The sequence below is a fragment of the Geospiza fortis genome, unplaced genomic scaffold (assembly GCF_000277835.1).
Source record: "Geospiza fortis unplaced genomic scaffold, GeoFor_1.0 scaffold1466, whole genome shotgun sequence".
In the NCBI taxonomy this organism is placed as follows: domain Eukaryota; kingdom Metazoa; phylum Chordata; class Aves; order Passeriformes; family Thraupidae; genus Geospiza; species Geospiza fortis.
Genome location: NW_005054635.1, coordinates 299,672 through 321,173, shown reverse-complemented (window position 1 = coordinate 321,173; position 21,502 = coordinate 299,672). Strand labels below are relative to the sequence as shown.

Below are 21,502 nucleotides of genomic sequence, written 5' to 3'. Positions count from 1 at the left end.
CTGCACTTAAAGAAAATATTAAGAGAAACATTACATATGTTACCAATAGTATCTGATTGATATACTGAGATAAGGTGAATTTATACTCAATAAGGCCCATTAAAGTAAATAGGTATTTTTAACTTTTCTTTGTATTAACTATACTTTTAAATATCAGCTGGACTTTTCCAGTAAAGACATGTATGATTCAAGAAAATCTTAAAGCAAAAAAATCCCCATAAAGAGCTCAGCAATTTTCTGACTGTGTGTGTATTTAGCTCTGTTATTCACTTACCTGGAAAAAAACAGCTCAGCCTAGATAATGTGGCGGGCATGTGGGAGCTGAAGCGTATGTCTCTCATATGATCCTATATTTTACTTGTCAGTGATATAGTACTGTACTACAGAAATGCCACTAACAGTGCTTTATTCTGCTGTGGTTTGTTTGAATGGGTGCACAAAGCAGCTACCATCTTTACAAACTGCTGCTTTTTTAAAGGCTTTTTCTCTTCCTACACTTGCCTTAAAGATTTATTCTCTTCATACCATGGCCTAACTCCCTTGGAGTCCTATGGGAATTGTGTGTGCTTATGGAGAGAGTAGACCTTTTCTTAAGAGCACTCTGATAATGGAAACACCTAAAATTACTGTAAGAAGGTCTTTGGAAGGGCTCCTGTATCTCTTGATTGCTCTTTCTTTGGAGTATGGGGGAATACCACAAGCTGATTTGAAATACAGAAGGTGTCTTGCAATACTCCTTTGTGACATAAGCTTCTCTTAGTACTTTGTACCTGTGTCACGCATGGCACGTCAAATGGTGATAAAAGCAATGTTAACTTTTATTTTAAAGCTATTTTTTGATCTTTAAAAGGAGCAGAAAGACCACTGAATGAAAACTTTTAGATGTGATCATTAGTGAATATTTCAAATTTTTGTATGTTAAAAGCATGAAATTTAAGAGGTTATCAGTGATATCTTTTTTCCCCTCCCCAGCTGCATAATGGGGGAGAATTCTGTTTACACATTATTTTTTTCCAGCAATGTTCTTCTGTTTGGTTTTTACCCTTTCCTCCAGAAGAGGAAGGGGGGGTGCAGCCCTACTAGAGACTTAGGGCCAAATTATTTTTGTGAGTATTTACACTGAAACCCAAAGTGTCTCCACTGCAGATGAATTTAGGTCATCTTGTAAAATTCTGTACATAAAAGATCTTGTTAGCACACCTGCAATTACAGTATCTTATTGTTTTATCTGATAAAAAGCTTGCTTCCTAGAAACAAACATAAAAAATTAACTCGGAGAGTAGAGTGTTTTCCTCTACAGTTGTATATGGCTTTCAGCATTAGAAATCAGTTTGCATACTGTGTTTTTACCTGTGTAGTTCATGATAGATTTCGTCTATGTGAAGAGAACTTCTTTTAAAGCATTGGGGATATTGAACAGTCTATGGAATAAAAAGGGATGTGTTTTCTTCAGTGAAGACATCAGGAAACCAAGCACACTTTCTACCTCCGTTTCAGCTTTTTGAAACATTTATTTTAGAAACCAAACTTTAATTTCTCGTATTCAGATTGAGTCATAGGGACATAGGTTCTTTGTAATAAAATCTGGTAGTGTTGGTATTTTTATTGATCAAGAAATACAGAAAGTATTCTGCTTACCAGTACTGTTAATGCTGCCTTGTGGAGCAGGGTCAGGGCCATGAGCAGCCCGATGATATTCAGAGGTGGATCTTTGTTCATCTGTGTTCTTCTCTCTGAAGATCAAGCTAGATTTCAAGTCTCCGTCCTGCAGTCTGGATTGTTGCCATTTTGTGGGACAAATACAGCACTTGGAAAATTAAAGCCTGTGAAATACAAGACCCTCACATCCAATCAACCACAACTACAAGCCACAGCTGATAAGCAGCTCCTAAATCAGTAGGTAAACGTTTTGGTCACTTAGCTACCAGGATTAACTGATACATGGAAGTAAATGGCCAGCTTTACAGTATCCATGTTGTGTATTTGGGGTAGAATGCACACTTACAGAAATGTTCCTGCAAAGTCTGAAATAGGCGGGAGGTACTTTAGTCCATGGGACAATGGGACATGCAAGGCATGTGTCACCACTGCCAGGGACAAGATCCTGTTTCTGAAAAAAAAACCTTCCTAAATGGTAGTGTATGCTGTATTTCAGCATTGGACAGACAGCATTAATGTGATTCATTAATCTCTAAGAGAATGCATTGGGAATTACCAGGTTTGGGGATATCATTGTACTGTTTTGTTCATTTGGTTTGGTTGTTTTTTTTTTTCTTTCAGTAAAAGCAAACAATGGCTTTAAGACCTAAAACAAACTGCAGGTTAGATCCTTGCATCTTGAAGTTAAGTTTTGAATAGTGTTGCAAGTGTTGGAAAAGAAAAGGAAAATCAGGTTCTCTAATACTGTATGTACTTGTTGTACTATTTTGGAAGTACTTAATAGCACTGAAGTTAGGACAGCTCCTCTCCTTGATTAAGAAAGTCCATTAGTATAGAGAAGTCATGGATTTAAAGGTATAGCTATATAACATACTTCTTGAACTTTCTTCATGACCAACATTACAGATCTGTTTTCAGCTTGCAGATGGACTTAGGCCAGCATACACCAGACTGGACACATACTTAAAAATGCTGTTCTACAAACCAGTGATTTGTAACACTGTAAAATACCAACTCCCAATAGTTTAATCAGTTTTATTTTTGTACAGTATTCGTATTCTTTATAAGTTATTTTGCTGTCCTGTTTTGTAAATCACATGAAATTGTAAAAAAAGGAAAAGAAAAAAAAGTAGGCATAGGTGTTTTTGTACATATGTATATATATATTGTCCAAATAAAGAAAAAAGGAGTATAAAACCCAAACTTGGTCTTGAATGACTGGAATCAAGCAGTGGTCATGTAAACCAGCCTGAATGACCACCAAAAAAAAATCCCAACAAACTTATGAAATCCATAATTCGAGCAGTGTGTGAACCAGCTTCAAAGGTCTTAGTATTGCTAGTCATCACTTAGCTTGGATTGTCTTTGTCTACTTTTCCAGTGTGTTTTCCCAGGCATTCCTTCTAGAGACAAAACTTGCACTCAGGAAAAAGTGTCCCATCACCTGCATGCTCCAGCTCACAAGAAGTCTGTCTCCCACTGCTCCTTGGCTTTTGAGGTCAGAGTGGTGCTCTCCCTCACACTGTGCAGCTGCTCTGGGAGCAAATGATGCTGCATCCACACTGCTGCCTTGAGCTTTCCATGGCTTTGGAGGGTTCACTGGTGTATGGAGATAAAAAGCATCTGCTTGGCCTCTGAAAGGCAAGGTACCCTGTGCCAAAAAGCTCCCTGACATGCACAGTCATGGGCATCACAGTCACCGAAAGCACCCACTTACAGGAACTTAACCAGGTACGTGGGCACAGGGCTCAGATATGACTGCAGGATGAGCCCTGGACCCGAGCGAACGTGTCACCTTCCAGCAATGCAGGCAGGGACAAATGGGTGGAAGATTGCCATCTGCAGCTGGAACAAAACTTGTAAGTAGCTTCCAGATTTTACTCAGTGCTGAGTTGGAGTTTTCTTCTTGTGTTGGATGGCTAAAGGACAGATAAAAAAACTCAGCATAATGTTTTCTTTTTTTAGCTTGTCATTGATTTTATGAATAAGGGACACAGGGCTGTGGCACTGGCCTCATTCCCTTGCAATCCCATCATAAAAAACTTCCCACAAATTTACCATTATCTTAAACCTTTTAATAGTTGGTTTTAGTGCTGTAATTTGAACAGCTACCAAAATCTGCCTAGTGTAGAGGAGGCCTTAGAAGGATGCTTCCAACCGCTGAGATGTAGTACATTGTACAGAGGGGTCTTGCCAGGAGTGGTATAAATTCTGACTAGGAATGGGTATGTCATGCAAAGTCTTGGGTGCACCACAGAGGCGTTGGCAGTTGGCAGGGGGAAGTGTGACCCTGAACTAGACCTGCTAATTCTGAGAGCACAGTTTCTACAAGGTTGTAAGGGTATCCTGTACTTTCATTTTTCCTCTCTGCCAAGGACAAAAGAAAGGAAACATGCCACAAAATGTCTTAATAGTCTAGTTAAATGGCTGCAGAGTGGTTCAGGAAGCTGCATACAAGGAAGGCTGGCTTTCTGAATCTGTCAGCTGGGTGACCTGGACAATTCTGTCTTCCAGGGCTGCAGTGTCTGTGAGGTTTTATTAATGCATCAGAGCTCTGTAACAACCACTACTTTCTCAATGACTCTTCCTTTGGAAGCAAAACTTTCAGGTTGAGCTCCTCACACTGCTTAGCCACATCGGAAAAATTTCTTCAGCAGTAACTTAATGCAAACACCCAATTGTCAGAACACTCCCACTTACTCAAGTACTGTTTATGGAACTCCCTTAAAGGAGAGGAAGCTTTCCCAATGGGAAGAATTTTTCAGCTACCATGCTTTCACTGCCGTGCTATCCTCAGCTAAGAAACTCTCTGACCTGTAAAACACCTCAAACACTTCCACAGGTATTGTGGAAATCTTCCCATTTCAAAAAGAGAAGATCTTGACTGACATCAGTTCTAATCCTTAACAGACATTTATTTCTGTATGATTACACAAAGTATTTTTCTGGCTCATCCATGGCTTTTGGGTAAATTAGAGTCTGTATTGTTTTCAGCTTGTATTTTTGAAATTGCCACAACTATTGCTGTATTTTTAGGGGCTTGTGACCTTCAATTGATAATTGATAAACCTCCTATCACTTTTCATATCAAACCCCATCAGTGTCTTTTTCATAATGCCTACTGCCTCTTAGGCCACATAACACCTGTGTGTCCGCACAGTGAAACACAAGGTACAAAGGAAATGGAATGAATAAACCATAGCACAAACGAGAATCACTGAGCACATAAGGGCAGCTCACCATTCCAAGATCCAACAATGCCCTCTTTGAATTCAGAACGCATGGAGAAATAAACCAAAGGTGCACAGAAAAGTTTCGGACTTTCCAATGGCTTTTTCTTTCTCTTGTGGCTAATGGGCAGGGACCAGAACAACAGCAGCAGAAGTTTCAGAAGACACAGATGTAAGGTATATTAGAGCTTCCTAGAAGCACCACATACAGCCATAAGGGCTCTTCTGCTGTTAATGACTGCTTTAGTGGCTTTGAACAGTGTTGCCAAGCAGAAAGCACATTTTGAGGGCCTATGAAAACCCATGCATAACTGCTCTGTCAAAAAATACAAGGGAAAACCACAGTTGTATTACTAGCCTGTGCAATGCTGGTCTGCTTTCCTGAATTGCATGAAATAAGCCAGGCCTTACCTAGAAGCTGAACTACACTCAACTCTTACATCTCATAAGCCAAATTTCTTAGGCGTATCATTTTTAAACAAACACTTCAAGGGGGAAAGCCTTACTGTAAATTTATTCAAACTGAAATAAAGGATTCTCCCCAATATAAGCTACTGCGAGGATTTTTCATGAACGTACTGATTCCTGACATACTGATGCTTAGGGAATTGCATGCACACTGGCACCTCTACCACTTTAAATATAATAGGACAAAGCCAGTATATTTTATACAGCAAAGTGTATTTTAAAGTCTACAAAAATTCTGACCAGAAAGTCCTTCATGGACGGTACAGTTCAGCTCAGAAGCAAACATAAAGCAGAATCAGATTCCTCAGCTGCTGGGGCCCACAGAAAACCGTAGTATTAGTGGCTTTTCACCTAACAGTCCTTTCAGCTTCACTGCAGGAGGACAAAGCGAGGCTGGTACTCTTGGTGGTACCTGAGATGTCCCTTTGCACTCCTTGTACTGATCATCTGCTTTGGATTTGCACCATGTTTGTAATTCCTCAGGAAAACGAACAACACAACCAACAAAACAAGTAAAAACCCTGCAAAAAAACCCCAAACCACAAACCAAACAACAAAAAACTTACAAAACCCAACCATCCAAAAAAACCTTTATTGTCCATGAAAACCTATTACGTGACCCAAACTGAGGTAAACCACTGTTAATGGATTGCAGTTAAGGTCAAGCTGCATAATGTTCACAGTCTGCAGCTTTGGTTACAAATTGGGAAGGGGGAATTGGACATCTTTCCCCTTTAAATTATGTGATCCAGATTCTTTTGAACCGTCCATGTTCACATGTTACCTGTGCACTCTTCAGCTCTCTGTTCTCTTCTATGGCTCCTTGGAATATTCTGCCACCATATTCTAAGTTATCATCCCTTCCCTTCATCTTGCTTCCTGCAAAATCAACTTTGTCCACTACTATGCATGGCTCCTTATCCCCAAAGAAGTCTGTCATTTCTTTCCAGCTAACGCCATGTTCTCATCACCATGCTTTCCAAAGAGGTCAGTCTGTAAGCAACTTGCTCTTCTATGAATACACAGCAAGAGAACATATTTGCCAAGATCTCATTTAGCTCTGGGTGCAAAAATGACAGGAGCAACACCATGTTTTGAGACCAACACACACTGCTGTGGGTTAATCCTGGGCAGCTGCTCAGGGCCACACACCCACCCTCCCTCTGTGGGATGGATCAGAGAATCAGAATGGTGAAAGTGAGAAAACTTCTGGGTTGACATAAAAACAGTTTAATTTGGAAAGCAAAAGCTGTGTGCACAAGCAAGGCAAAACAAGGAAGTCATCCCCTACTTCCCATCAACAGACAGGTGTTCAGCTATTCTCCCAGAAAAGCAGGGCTCCACCACAGAGAGCTGTTACTTCAGAAGATGTAGCTCCAAACACCCCTCCTTCTTCCCCTAGCTTTTACTGCTGAGGACAATGTCACACAGCATGACATAGCCCTTTGGTCAGTTGTCCCACTTGTGTCCCCTCCCAGCTTCTTATAAACTTATTGTGTTAGCAGGACAGTGTGAGAAATAGAAAAGGCAAAAATGCAGTGCAAAGCACTCCCCGGGAGTACCAAAACCACCCCTATGTAACTAACAGCATTCTGATCGCAAACTCAAAACATAACTCCATACAAACTTCTATGAAGAAAATTATCCCAGCCAAAACCAGTACAACTGTCAAAAAACCTCCACCCTCTAGAAAAACAACAGCCACAGAATAAATCCAAGATAACCTAGAAAAATTACCTGCACTTCTGATGCTGCATTAATTGATAGAATATTAAAATAAAACCTTTTTTTACTTAAACCTACAATTGAGAAGAGTAGGTTATCTAGAGAAAGTGACCAGTATGAAAGACTTGAAAAAGAAAACCATGCATTTCAAATCTGTCAAACATTTGTGCAAGTTTTAAGAACCAAAGTTCACAATCATCAATTTTTTGAGGGTCTTCTTCTTTGTCAATTTCTGAATTCTTGAAAGACAGATGTTTCAATAAAGATATATAAAATACTTCTGTAGTGAAGTCTCGTCCCGCGGCCACTGGAGCTGATGGGTGTCGGCTAGCAGTAGTGGCTCCGTCGGCAGCGTGGTGACGCAGGCGAGAGCAGGACTGCGAAGTACTGAGGCGAAGGAAGGAAGGAGTGGACACGTGTATGGCTGCCAAGGCGCTTTATTTACACAGGCAGGGCCAGTAACGGCGTCAGGGAAAACCCGTTGGGGAGGCACTTATAAAGGGGAAGGGTGTAACGGAAGGAGACACGAGGGACCAATGAACGAAGCCCAGGGAAGGAGCGAGGGACACAACTGAACCAATAGGAATGGCACAGGGGAGGGAAAAGGCTCAGGGGACAAGTCATATGGTAGGTAAGGGAAGACTGACATAGAAAAATGGAAAGGGGGTTGGTTACAATGATGGACAGGTAACTGGTGAAAGGAGCAAACCACTATGAGGGAGAACAGGGGGGGAACCGAGGGTCAAACCAAATTCTTAACTTATAGAAAATAACGAACTTTACAATAAAACCCGTACAGGACACACAATGCTACACTGCAGAATTAAGATTCAGCCATGTTTGAAAGGTGCCGTTGCTGTCTCTTGAAGCGCTTTATGTTCCATTTGCAGGTGTCCAGCATAGAAGGTCCACTGTAGACAAACAGCACTGTCATCTTGTCATTGTATGTGAGATTCTGCAGGAGCTGGTGAAAAACACAGAAACAAAAGTCAAAATATCTAAATGTTCCTCATTATCTAAAAAAGCTGAGTAACATCTGTGAAAAACCTTAGATCTCAAAAATATCACTATACTAGGATTACAACCTGACAAATGAAGTGTATTTGTTCCTAGAAACCCCCTCAAAGGGACTCATTCTTCAGCCAATTCCCATGCATCACTATTCTTATTGAGGAAAATTTTCACATCTAATCTGTACCTTCTTGCTGCCATCAACCTCACTGCTTTTTTTCTGTATCCAGAGAATACCTCCACTCCTCTGTGGGCACAGAATAATGTTTTTCCCTTTTTTCCCCAGGGCAGGACAGGCAACAGTAATTGTACCCAAGTAAATCTATGTCTCTCTTTAGCCTTGTGCTCCTCTGAGGTAAGCAATTTCCATTAGTGGAAACTCAGAATGATCAAGATTACTTACAAGTTGCACTGCTACCTTCTGGAGTAATTCCAGCGCCTGTACTACTTTTCTGAAGTGTAACAGCCAAAGCTGGATACTTATGATAATCCAAACTGTGCCAAACACAAGCCCAGCAGACAAAGATGTCATGCACACTATAGATTACAAGCAGTGCTCAGGATGACACTGAACAATTTACCTGCAACTGATGCTCAGCTTGTCATTTCCCTCTCCCCAGTCATTTAGGCATTACACCAGATGCTGTTGTTGATTTTTCTCAAATACAACATTTTTTGTTTGTCTGCACTGAAATGAGTCCTGGTTTTGATAAAATTTACCTAACCTAAGATTATTTAGAATTTCACTTCACAGCGAAAAAAGGATTAACTCCCAACATGGGAGTTTGTATGTTAATTTATTATTTGTATGTTTAATAAACAATGTTTCACCAGATTTGTATTAAAAATACTAATTTTCAAAACCACTTCTAAGAACATCTTCAGTTCATCTACTCACTATGACAGCGAATCAAAACTACTCAAAATACAGTATTCCTAATCAACTTTACTGCATATTAATTTATACCACTTTCCTCTGCAGTTTGCTTGAAGATACAACTACAGGAGGTATCAACACCAAAACAAAGGGTTGCAGTTTTTCCTGTATCCACTGGGTACACACATGGAACTTGGCTTGGTTAGACAAACTGTCACACTTTCTAGTAAGTGGTGACACACAGCAGGGGCTCAGGAACTGAGGCTAAGCCACGAACAGTAGAGTCTGGCCTTCTCAGCCCACCCTGTGCAGCCTTTTTCATTATCCTCTGATGCAGCCCACACAAACACTCTCAATCAAGTCAACCTTTACACAACGTGCTTTCTCACTAATTTTTCTTGTGACAGGCCATTGTAACTTGTCATGTCACCTGCTTGTGAAGGAAAGAGGGAAGGAGGCACTTCAGCCATCTCTTCATAACCCTGTCTCTTGTTGCTGAATAATGCTGCAACATAGTCCTCAAGTTTCCTCTCACTATAATGTTGACTTTTTTTGGTTTTTTAAAGTTTGGAGATTTTTTAAATTATGCTCTCTCATTTTCATTTTGATCTTTATGGTTAGCTCTGCATACTCCATTTTCCCTGTCTCTATTCTTAGTAATTTGACAACAGACTCAACTTTTACAACAGACTCTAGACCCCAGACAGCAATTTTCTACAACTCCTTAAATTTAGGAAGCATTAGAGTTAGCTGAGCTATCTATCTTTCAACATCCAAATCATGCTGTTATTTCTCTAAGTAGGAGAGTGCATGGAAAACCTGATTCAATAAGAAGAATGACAAGAAGACAAAAGGGAATAGATAACACAGAGTAACAAAGAAGTAATGTTGTCAGGAAGTTACCAACCTGCATGGAGGTAAGCATACTGCGAGATCAGAAGGAACAGCAAGCATTACCTTCCATCTCCTTCCAGGAAGGTAAGTGCTATGAGGGGGCCTTACCCAGACCCTTCAATTGTTACTTACTGAAAAAACAGCACATACCAGCCAGATTTTCTAAAATACAGTGTATAAAGAGATACAGGAGTGATATCTTCATGAAAACCAGCACACTTACTGACTGCTTGTCTCCCTGGTGTACAAAAGTAATATTTACTCTTTCAATTTGTCTTGGATCAAGCTCAACATAACATTAGTCTCTGTTTATGGTGCAGGTAGACAGCCACCTTATTTACCCTTTCAAGACTTTGCACTGCATCACTGCATGATTAGTAAGTCAACTGCCTTTTTTAAAATTTTTACTGAAGAGTACAATTAAACTGGTCACTCCCAGAGCACAGATCTAATCTTTTCTGAGCCTCTAAATCTCAGAGTAACACAGAAAAATTATTCAAGTAGTCATGTGGGACTCCTCTAGTTCTGATGTCAGCAACACTAGCCTGCTCCTTCTCCAGTATCCTCATCTGACTTGTCTGGAAGTTCGTCTCTGCTACAGTCTGAATTTTGTGTTAGCTAGAGGCATTACCTTTTACAGCCTTTTCCATGGTAACCCTCTCCACTGGTGACTAACACATGATACTTCCAGTGGGGGCACAACTCCAGAGCAGGCTTCTGAGATGAGCCTTGGTCTAAGTTGTCTAAATTCTTGCCTGACTGTCCTTAAAATTGACAAATACTCTCTTTAATCCAAATTTCTTAGGTAAAACACAGGTAAGTTATAGAGTGTTTATTGGCATATTATCACACCAAATTCCATTCTCCTACACTTTAACTTCCTATTTCATTTTCTACCACACACCTTTGGTGTAATGAGGAAGTACTGAGACGTCCCTTTTCTACAAGCGGTTTCCACAACCATTTCAAAAACTCTTCTCTCATTCATTGGATCCATTCCCTGAAAAGAAAAAAAAAAAGTCTGTTCTCTCCATTATGTCATAAGCATCTGTAGACAGAAAGAGCAATAACACACTATTGATTCTCACCTGATTTATTTCATCAACAACCCTGAAGGGACATCTGTTGAGTTCTTGCAGAGCCATCAGGTATAACATAGTGGCAACAGTTTTCTCACCTCCACTATGATAATACGGAGTCAATTCATGAAGTTCAGCGTTGCTATGGAATTTGACTCTAATGCGAATTCCATACTTCTCATACTCCTGCTGTGAAAGCCAGTACCTTTTAAACTCATTTTCTTTTTATTATAGCTTATTTTACAATGACATGCAAATTCCAGGGCATTTTACAAATGTACATGGGTCTATCAACTACTCAGGATGAACTTAAAATCAAGATATTAATTCTGGTTCATCTATATATATTAATCCTGTTTCATTGTTTTCCTTCATGTCTAGTTTTGCTACACAATTTCCAACACCATTCGCTTTTCACGACTAGGATTTATTAATTCCTGTTAAAAAAGGTTTTTTATGCAGTAAGAACATCAACAGGAAAATAAAAATCTTGGATAGAATAAGAAGAAAGCAATGCCCCTATAAATCCCATTAATACAAAAAAAAAAGCCTTAGGATACTATCAATTTGAACAGTGGAGTAATGGTGTGTGTGTAGGTTGTGTACCAATCTGCACCTGTTTAAGTGGAAGCAGCTTGAAATCCATCAACCACTGCTGTCCAAATCCAGGACAGCCATTTCCTTTTCATAGTTCAATGGGAAAACCACACACAAGGATTCCAGTGCTGGCTTTTCTTTAACAGGAAAGTGAAACTTGGCAGCAGCCTCAGCCAACGATGCAAGGCATCAGGATAACAGGTGTGGCTCAAAAGAAGGACCATACAATGAAATGCATTCATGCTTAAGACGAAAAAGAAATCTCCAGAGGACTCTCTAGGATTACTGAAGTTGTGTTCAGTGGCCACTGAGTCCACTTGGTTGGTCAGAGCATGATGCTAACACCACCAAGTTGTGGGTTTAATTCCTGTATGGGCCATTTACTTAAGAGCTGGACTTGATGATCCTTCTGAGCCCTTCCAACTGATCTGTTACTCTGTGAGTTGTTCTGATTACAATTTCATGTAAGGAGAAATAAACCCCAGAATCTAAGGTCTCTAAGCCCACTGTAATTTCAGATGCATTGGCAAAAGTAGGTTTGAAAAAATGAAGATACAAGCTAGCAAACCAAATTATGAAGATTGCTGTGAAACACAGCCACAATGGCATCAGTCAGACCTCGACAACTGCCACACAGTTGTGTCTTTTGAATATCAGTTTGCATAACTGACAGATTTTCCAATTGACAAAAATGATGCTCAAAACTCCTTGTAGTGAATCAAGGAATGTGAGTGTTATCATGGCTAGCAGTACGAATTCTGGCTACTAAGTGTCACCAAGGGAAGTCAGACTGTTCCCAGAGGCTTCTGCTAGAATGTTAAGAAAGAACCCAGTGAAGTATTTCACATAGCATCACAGAGTCACTTCAGCTGGAAAAGGCCTCTGAGACCAGAGCCCAACCTATGACTGAACACCAATCTAGGAAACAGACCATGGCACTGAGAGCTCTGTCCAGTCATTCCTTAAGCATCTCCAGGGATGGTGACTCCATCATCTGTCTCCTCAGTCCATTCCATGTTTAATCACATTTTCTGTAAAGAAGTTCCACCTAATGTCCAGTTCCTCTTATCCAATGGTGACAGCAGCTAGTAGTCACCAAGGACATCCACAGATCTCAAGATTCCTATAAGGCAGACTAACAGAGGCTTGAACTTCAGTGTCACAGAAATATCTCTAATAAAAAGTAAGTCAACCTCAAGAGTCTCTCTCTTCTTACCTACAGGAGAGGCAAAAGATCTGCAGAGAACACCAAGGAGTACAAACTTGAGAACATATCCTTCTAGACTGTAGCCACTGATCCCTTGAGGAAACAAGTTTTATTCACTGGCACAGTACTGCTAGCTCATCTCTTAAAACTATCTGTGACATCTTTGCTATAGAAAAGCAAGACCTTCCAAAGAAGAGATTCAGAAAGGCACTCCACACACCTTTTGCTTTCAAATAGCTTTGCTGTTCCTTCTGTGTTCTCTCTTTCAACATACTTTTACTAAAATAGAGTTTTTGTGTAATATAGATCTGTCAAGGTAACTATCAAAAGACCTGAAAAGTCTGTATTTTAATGTTCTACTTTTTCATATTACTATTCTACAGGTCAACATTTTTATGCAGTTCATATAAAGAGCTTTACCAGTCACTCTTCTGCCCTGAGTAATAACTGCCACTGCTATTTTAAGAAAAGCTGCTTGAGTAATTGACAACAGAAAAAACCAAAGTCAGAAAAAATTGTGTTAAATTTCACTATTGTGTAGTCTATGTGTTAACATATGAAAGTCTTGACATCATCATTTCAGTGATCAATTTAAAACAAACTACCAAATTTCCCTCTCCAGTTCACTGCACTGAATACTTCTCCCCAAGTTCTACGGATGCTTTAAACTCTTTACCAGAGGTAAACCCTACCTATAAAAGTTACTGAGAAGGCAACAGGATTGGCCAAATGACAGCTGCTTTCAGAACAGATCAAATGCCCTCAGACTCCAGTAGTAACTACATGTAGAAGCAAATCAATTCAACGCCTAATAACAGAATATTTAGATGATAATAGAGGACAAAAGTTAGCTGAAAATTCAGAATTAAATAATGAGCTTAATAAATTTGAGTAACAGCTAAGTAAATACAGTGTTTCTAACCAAGCTTTGTAAGTTGCAGGCCGATTCCAAAAGTCAGGAGGTGAAGTCCTAGTCATCTGGATAAAGACTCGCTTGTCTTCAATCAGACTGATAAGTCCATTCTAGTACACTGAAAGTGTTGAGTAAAAGTTCAGTGCTTTTAAAAAAAAATCTCCACATGACAACTTGTTATTTTTCTCTAGCAATATATCATCAAAACATTATGCAAGAAAATATGAATGTTATATGAGAAACTCAATCATACCTCATTTTCCATATGAAGATCAACTTCACCAACACACTGCATAGAACTAAAGAACTCACTGAACTTTCCATTAATTTGTTCAATCATCACTTTCAAGAGGTTTATCCATTTTTCTTTGACCTAAAAACAGACATATCCGTGTAAAATCAATTTAAGACCTCAATTTTCCCTTGGAGATAGCATTTACACTGAAAAAATCATCATAATTAGGGAAGTTAGCATCTCCATTTACACTCAAAACAATCTGAAATGTTACCATTTATTTCTGTACATACATTCTTACAATAACATAGAATTTGAATAATGATGAAGTAGTAACTTGAGCTATTACCTGTGCAATGTTTTGCTTATAGTTATTCAACTCATTCCTCTTTTCCTCTAGATATTCCGTTAACTGCTGTATTTCTTGTGTTTGCTTATTGTATTCATCAACAACCTGCCAGAAGAAAAAACAAGCAGTCAGCAAAATATTTGCTAATTGTAACCCTGACTGTAAAAATACCACACTGCATCAATACTGTTCAAACATAATTGCACAGACTACTGTACTGTACACTAAACAAGACAGATTTCTAACTTTAAAGCAAGGAAATGGTAAAGCTTTGTTTCTCTCAGATTATTGCAGCATCTTTTTTTTTTAAAGAACCTGCTTTAAATCTGAGCAGATGCAGAATCTGGCATTTACAGCACATTGTTCATACTGTCTAGCTTATTGTACTGAAAGATCTAGCAGAGAGTGGGAAACAAGTACAATGTGGGTAGAGGGGGAGGGAAAGCAACGAACATACCAAAGGACTGAGGCCTGTGAAACAGGAAGCCCTGGCTTTCTCTTCACTCAGAAAAGCATCAATTTCCTCCAATGTGTTTGGAAGAGTCTGAAAAGCCTACAAGACAAAAGACTGCACATGTTACAAAGCAATACTAATGAAGGACTCAAGTTTTCTTGGAAAAAAAAAACAAACTGGATAAACCATAAACCATTTTGCTACTTTTAATCAGGGTGTCAGATACTCAAGATTTAACACAGCAAGATTCCCCCACTAACTATTCTGGACAGAGAAAGAAGTTACATAATTAGTTGCTCTTCAGTTGCCTAAATTGTGCAAGCACAGATACTCAGAGATTCAGTGTAAGACATGGACTACGCTAGATAAGTCATGCAAATGAATACTCCTGAGAGGCTGGGTTCTGAACTCAGTTCTTTGGTGTTGTTCCATTAGAGCAAGAAGGTAGAAAAATACGGCCTCTCTTTATTTCTGTGAACACAAGACTGTGGACTGCAATTGAAATCACAGGTCTAATTTTCTCTCCCCTGTGCACAAAACAAAGTAGTCGTCAAAGGATATCTCAGCACTATTGCAAAGGTGGTTTAAAAGGCTAATGACAGTAACAGAAGTACACATAATCCTTTACTAGGAGCCTTCTAATTAAAAAAAACCAAAAAACACATTATTCTTTGCAGGAGAAGTTAGAAATTCAAGAGCTGGTGAAATTTTCTTTTTGTACATACAACTTTAAATTCTTCTGGAAAATCTTGATCCGGACCCAATCTGCAGATGTGTTGAGCATGCTTCATCAGTTCCTTGCACTTGTCATAAAGAAGTTGCTTCCTATTATCCAGTTCATGAAAACGTTGCTGTTAGAAATATTAAAAGATTTTTTTAAATCACCACTGTCTTTTTTTTTAATATTATTGTGAATTTCCAGAGCTAACTCTAGCACACTAGCAATAAAGCACATCTGAAGCAGAAAAAGTAGGTGAAACCAGACTATCAAAATATCAAAACAATTTGCTTCAACTAATCAAAACTCATTATACATCTCTGCTCATCAAGTCAACAGATACCAAGGCAAACTGATCAAAAGCAAGTTCTTCAGAAATACCAAAATTTCTTTTCTCTCAGCTTCATAAGTGTGCATGTATATTCAAGAGTTATCTTCCCAAGTTTTACTGTTGTGTACTTCAGCTAAATATAGGAGCCCTCCAGTGGTGAAAAAATTTCAGTTTTCATTTGAAATCACACAGTTAGAGAAATACTTGTTTCACAGTTTTAAAAATAGGACACAGACATTGACAGTCACTCTCATTACTTTCTGGAACTGTAACTGATTGTTATTTGCTAAATACAACAGAAGCGGCAGTAATGGGTATGATCATTAGTGATCATCTCACAGAAGTTCTCAGCAGCTATCAACTCAAAAAAACCTGTTCTTCCCTCTCTCTCCACTAAATACTACACAAAAGATCTTTGCATTACAGATAAGCATTTCACAATCTCCACAAAGAAACTGTAAAAATAGTTTTCTATACTGAGTTGGTGCTTTCAGCAAGGTTGGAAAACTTTTGGAAGAGGCCTTTTTTAGACCACCTCCTCTACTTCATGAAGTCCACTGTAGAGGAGGCTTGCAAGGACCAGCATTAGAGCTGTACAGATAAAACAGTAAAGGGAAGATGTGCCCCCTTTTCTTTCCAGCCAAGATCTCAAGCTATACTGAATTAGCATAAATGCTATTGTACAGCACAACAGTTACCTTCCACTGGATATCTGCATATGTCCTGTAATAGTTTTTTGGATCCCACAAATTTAAAAGTCAAATGGCTTCATCTGAAATATTCTGACATGAGAACGAGGCAAAAGATCCTGTGAGAGTCACCTATACTTTTTTCCTACAAGAAGCATAAATTTTATGTATTTGATAATTTCCAGAGCCCAAATCAATTCTGAATCAACTGCAGTGGGCAATCTCAATTCTCAATTGTATATAGAGCTCTCACTTGAAGGGAGGTCTGCAGAGCTGCATGAAACAAGAGTTCAAGTTGATCTACAGGCACTTAAAATCTGAAACACATTCAATATTCAACAGATTGAATATGCCTGATCCAAACTACGGTAAGTCAAATTCTTCAGTGAAGAGGAAAAGATACAGTTGGCAGGAGAAACTTCAGTATGTGACAGAAAAAATAGAAAGCAATAGATATTTGATGTTACTATCAACCATGTACTAGTAAATGCACTGACAATTCAACAAGTCAATTTTTAATTTTTGCTCAACTTTTCCAGTTTACTGTCAATGCCCACAGGCAAAATAAAATTTAGACAAACATAAATACACAAGCTTTGTTTCCTTATTTCTTCTATATATTAGAAAGTATGTGGCAATGTTAATGTTCCTGTTGGTTTCTTGAGGGGGCCTCAATGGGACTCCACTTGACTCACACCCCATTCACTAGGAAGGAGGCAATTTTTCAGAATTACCAGAATGTTACAAATCACAAATCCTGTCTACCGATCTGACCAGATATCTAACTATGTACCAGCCCAAGTTTCTCCCTAAATGATGAAGATGTGTGCAGAGACAACTAGAAACATTACATGAATTTCCCAGTGACAATACACATTACTGACATGACATTAATGACTTTGTCTATACAAAGAAGTGTTTACACATTTCTTATTACAATAAAAAGATCCAGGATAAGATGACTAAGTGGCACATTTTCACGGCAGCTTAGCTGTCCTTAACTGAAGATGGCAATGATACTATTCTGCTTTAAATGAAGAGGCTGAAGTTAAACCACAGAAATCGAGGCTAAATATATAGCAGTACTAACAGCCACTTCTAAACAAAGACACAGAAGCATCCTTTTCAACAGCATAAAGGCCTCCCAGTGAAACATTTTCATAGTAGATACCCCAATATTCATAAATATTGTTACCTGTGCAGCTCTTAGCTGTACAGTTCCTGCTTTGTACTCTGATTGTAGTCTGTTCTTCTTAGCAGTCACCCTGGTCATCTGAAAAGCCAAATCTACTTTGTCGACGTTCAATTGTATGATCCTCTACAAACAGGAAAACAAAGCAGGTTTTTTTTTCACCAGACTCAAAACCAATATAATCACTACTTTAGAAAGTACCCATCCTTTTAGTCATAGCATACAATTTCACACTGTGCTCAGGTCATCAATACTGCGTCAAATTCAATGAATTAAGTGGTGACCCAAGTTCTTAAAGAGGTATAGTTCACATGTACTTTTAAGTTTCTACAGATACATATATAATTTCTACCAAATAGATATAAATACACAGATATAGATCCATACACACATCTACTTTCAATAAGAAGCGCTAAGGCCATCTCAATTGTTAGTCAGAAAGAAGAATCCAACAGGTGGATATTGGTGGACATCATACGCCACACAGGGAGGGAAAAGGTCAAAAAAGAAACACAAAAGATATACACATCTTGTAATGACATTGCAGTTGACTGACAAGTTGCACAGAAACCCTTATATCTGATGTCTTAACTGGAACAGCACATTACAACTAAACAAGGCTGTGTTTGGGCAGTTAAGTAACAGACTTTAATGATCACTAGAATCTGGTTTCATGACATTGACATTAAAATGTTTGGGTTTTTTTTCAAACAAGTCAGCCTCAGGAACAGTCCAGAGGCTTTAAAACCATCAACACATTGTTTACTGTCTAAAGGGTAGCTACAATTACAGGCCATTGAAAGCAACTGTTTATCATTTCTTTATGATCAGCACATAAATAAAAATTAATCCTCTCCCTTAATGGAAGGGAAGATAAGGTTTCTACTGCAGACCATGGGGATCTACAAGATAAAATTCTGAGGGCGCTAGCATCTGACTACAGTGGTGAGCCAAGGTCTGAGGTCTTCACTATTTGTCATTTTAACACAAAGTTTCTACAGTATGAAGTTGGGCAGAGGAAAAAGTTTATTCATTTCCAATTCAGTGATTTTAAAATAATTACCAGAAATACAGACTTAAAAAAAATTAGAAGGGGATGAAAAATGGAAAAAGTTAATATTATTCAATAATTAAGAAAGCTAGCTTGAAAACATTGACAGTAACAAATGCTGCATACTTCCCACTTAAATAACAAGAACTGGACTCTTCACAAAAGTGGAACACATACCAAGTTAAAAATACATACCTTGGTGAGATGCATCACTTCTGTAACAAGTTCTGCTTTCTGTTTATTTATTTCTTTGATCTTTACATTTGCCAGTTGAAATTCCTTCTCTAGGTCAATAGCATCTTGTTCCAGCTGTCTTAAACTATGGGAGGAATCAATATTTGATTCATTGTGATTAAAAGTAAGTCATGCTAAAAACACAAACAGTCCTACACTTGATGACAAACCAACAGTTAGCAAGATTAGGAATTTATAATCCTAAACATTCCAAACATATTGGAAGCATTCCCAGCCCATGCACTTTAAACCAAAGAAATACAACAGACAAAACAAGCAGCACTTAAAGAAACCCCATTTTTGGCTACTAACAGCATCATTGTGCAAGCATAGTCCTTGACTTCTATAAATTTCAAATCAGAGAAAAAAAAATCAGTGTAAGGAATGAACTTTTCTTCTTCTGATACCTCTTTGTAACAATACAACCCATGTGAGTTCAGGAAGTTTACTTAATTCTTGTTACGTAGTCTAGCCAAAAAATAACTGTATCCTCATCTCAATGAAGAAAAACCGTTTTCACTTGTTTTAGAGCTTCAGAACATGGAAGAGGAACCATGACATTTATTGAGCTGCAAAGCATTTGGAGATTTTTCAAAACTGCTGAACAGGCCAAGAGGATGACATAGGAAACTACAGACTCTTGCTTTGATCCCTGGGAAAACAGTAAAACAAGTCCCTTCAGGAAGCAATTCTAGGGGCATAATGGAGAAGGTGATCATGGAGATTCATCAAACATTTACAAAGAGCATGCCATACCTCATGAACCAACTGTAAAACAGTGAGGTGACAGAGATCAAGCCGTTGCTACTTACGTCAATTTTAGCTTTCTGTGAGGGTACCTGATAGAAGCTCACCTCCACACATATAAAAAAGACAACAGCAGTTGCCAGAAGTCCAAACAATACCCTGCATCCTGGCTACACCCAGGCCTACCATATGAGACATGAGTCCATGAAATGCCCATTTCCACAAGCTCAGAGGAGCACAGGGCCATGGGAGCAGATGGGAATGCAAATTCAGGACTCAGAGAAAGGGACACCCTGTCCCAGGACACTCTCAGTACCAGTGTCCAGGTGTGAAGCCAATCAATCTAGTCAACACCAAGGCACCCTTTGGACTGAGGAGGGTTGCCTTGTTGCACCACAACTGAATCACAGAATTGGTTGGGCTGGAAAAGACCTTAAGATCATTGAGTCCAACCACTAACCTAACACTGCCAGATTCTTCACTGAACTGTGGCCCTAAGAACCACACCTACATGTCATGTTACAACCCAAAAAAGTAAATGAAATAAACCAAAAATCCACTCTTCCAGGCAATGATACAGCTCTCATGTAATTTCAGGCTCTGAAATGCAAAACTAGTATCTGAAAAAACTATTGTCAAGTAAGTCTACAGGAGTACCACACTGGGCTTCAAGAAAATGAGTGAACACATGAGTCAATGTGACTCACAATGAGTCTGTGACTCCCACAGCAGTCCCCTACCTTAATTTAAGCGGTGGCACAACCTTTGGTGACAGCTCTCCTGGCAAAGAGACAGTCACACCACCTTTCCAGCTTCCTTCCTCTTTAAGAAAGCAGTTATTCTCCACTGACTGCAGTTCACCTGGAAACCCTGTGGTTTCGTGGCTCTTTCACATTTTAGTGGGCATTTCTGTCTGCATTAGCAGTCCTGGGAATGCACCAAACATGCCACAGTGTATTTGTGGGATGCTCTGAGTGACCCAAATTTGTCACCGTGGCTGAACAGCCTCACTGCTGGCCAAGTCCTGTGAAGGCTCACCAGGGTTACCAATTGCTCACTGAAGCTCATGAACACATGGATATCTTTTTGAAGCAGCAGAGTGTAAAAATTATACAGAGGAAACAAAACAGTGTTCCTACTTATGATACAGAAGATATGTAAATAAAAAAGTAATTATATAACATAACGAGAGATCTTGTTTCTGACAATTTTGCTGTTATCTCAGTAGAGATTGCCCTGAATCTTTGCTCCTAAAGGCCAAGTCCTCCAGCTTCACAGTCATCAATTCAGCGTCAAAAGAAACCTCAGTCTGTAGAGGGTAATATTAGTGTCCCTGACTGAAGAGTCCTTCAAGCTCTACAGTCAAAAAGCTGCTATCAGCTGCTGTCACAGAGACTCCTCCCAAGCTGTTCAGCCCCCAGCCCGGTCCTCTGCATCTTCTGTAGAACAGCAAAGTGCTGGACATTGTGCTATAGAATAGATATTGTGGGATCCAGCAGAAAACTACAGGACTCTTACTATTACATATTTAAGAGTGCAAAAAATGTGAAGAAAGGGAGGAACTAAGTAACTTGGAGAATAACACGTATAGGAAAACAAAGGAATATGAGGATAAGAGGGACACTTAGATGTAAATAGTGGGCTGGTTGCTACCCTTGTCCAGCCATGCCCAATTGGCACATTCTCTTTTTACTCAACTCCATTCCTCCCACTTTTCTTGCTTTCTACTCAGGCACTCACGTGTTTGGAAGTCTACATGCAAGCAACTGTAGTCAAATCACAAGTCAGAGGGGGAAACCTGCTTGTCTGTGATGGCTGCACCTGACTGGAGAGACCAGAGTG

The 21,502-nt window shown here is 39.1% G+C and overlaps 1 protein-coding gene across 5 annotated transcripts in view; it reads right to left on the bottom strand.

The window, feature by feature from the left end:
- Positions 1 to 317: 317 nt before the first annotated feature.
- Positions 318 to 21,502, bottom strand: part of SMC5 (structural maintenance of chromosomes 5) — a 47,777-nt gene continuing 26,592 nt past the window's right edge. The window contains exons 16-24 of one of the 5 annotated variants that reach the window (XM_005430450.3): positions 18,875 to 18,998; positions 17,632 to 17,754; positions 15,424 to 15,549; positions 14,702 to 14,797; positions 14,245 to 14,349; positions 13,914 to 14,033; positions 10,953 to 11,132; positions 10,769 to 10,864; positions 7,504 to 8,046 (exon numbers count right to left, since the gene is read on the bottom strand). In XM_005430450.3, the coding sequence (XP_005430507.3) occupies positions 7,906 to 8,046; positions 10,769 to 10,864; positions 10,953 to 11,132; positions 13,914 to 14,033; positions 14,245 to 14,349; positions 14,702 to 14,797; positions 15,424 to 15,549; positions 17,632 to 17,754; positions 18,875 to 18,998 (1,111 nt within the window). In that variant the 3' untranslated portion in view covers positions 7,504 to 7,905. Of the gene's footprint in view, positions 1,824 to 7,503; positions 8,047 to 10,768; positions 10,865 to 10,952; positions 11,133 to 13,684; positions 13,779 to 13,913; positions 14,034 to 14,244; positions 14,350 to 14,701; positions 14,798 to 15,423; positions 15,550 to 17,631; positions 17,755 to 18,874; positions 18,999 to 21,502 lie in introns of those variants that run through there. The other 4 variants (XM_031064807.1, XM_031064808.1, XM_031064809.1 and 1 more) reach the window with 4 other exon arrangements.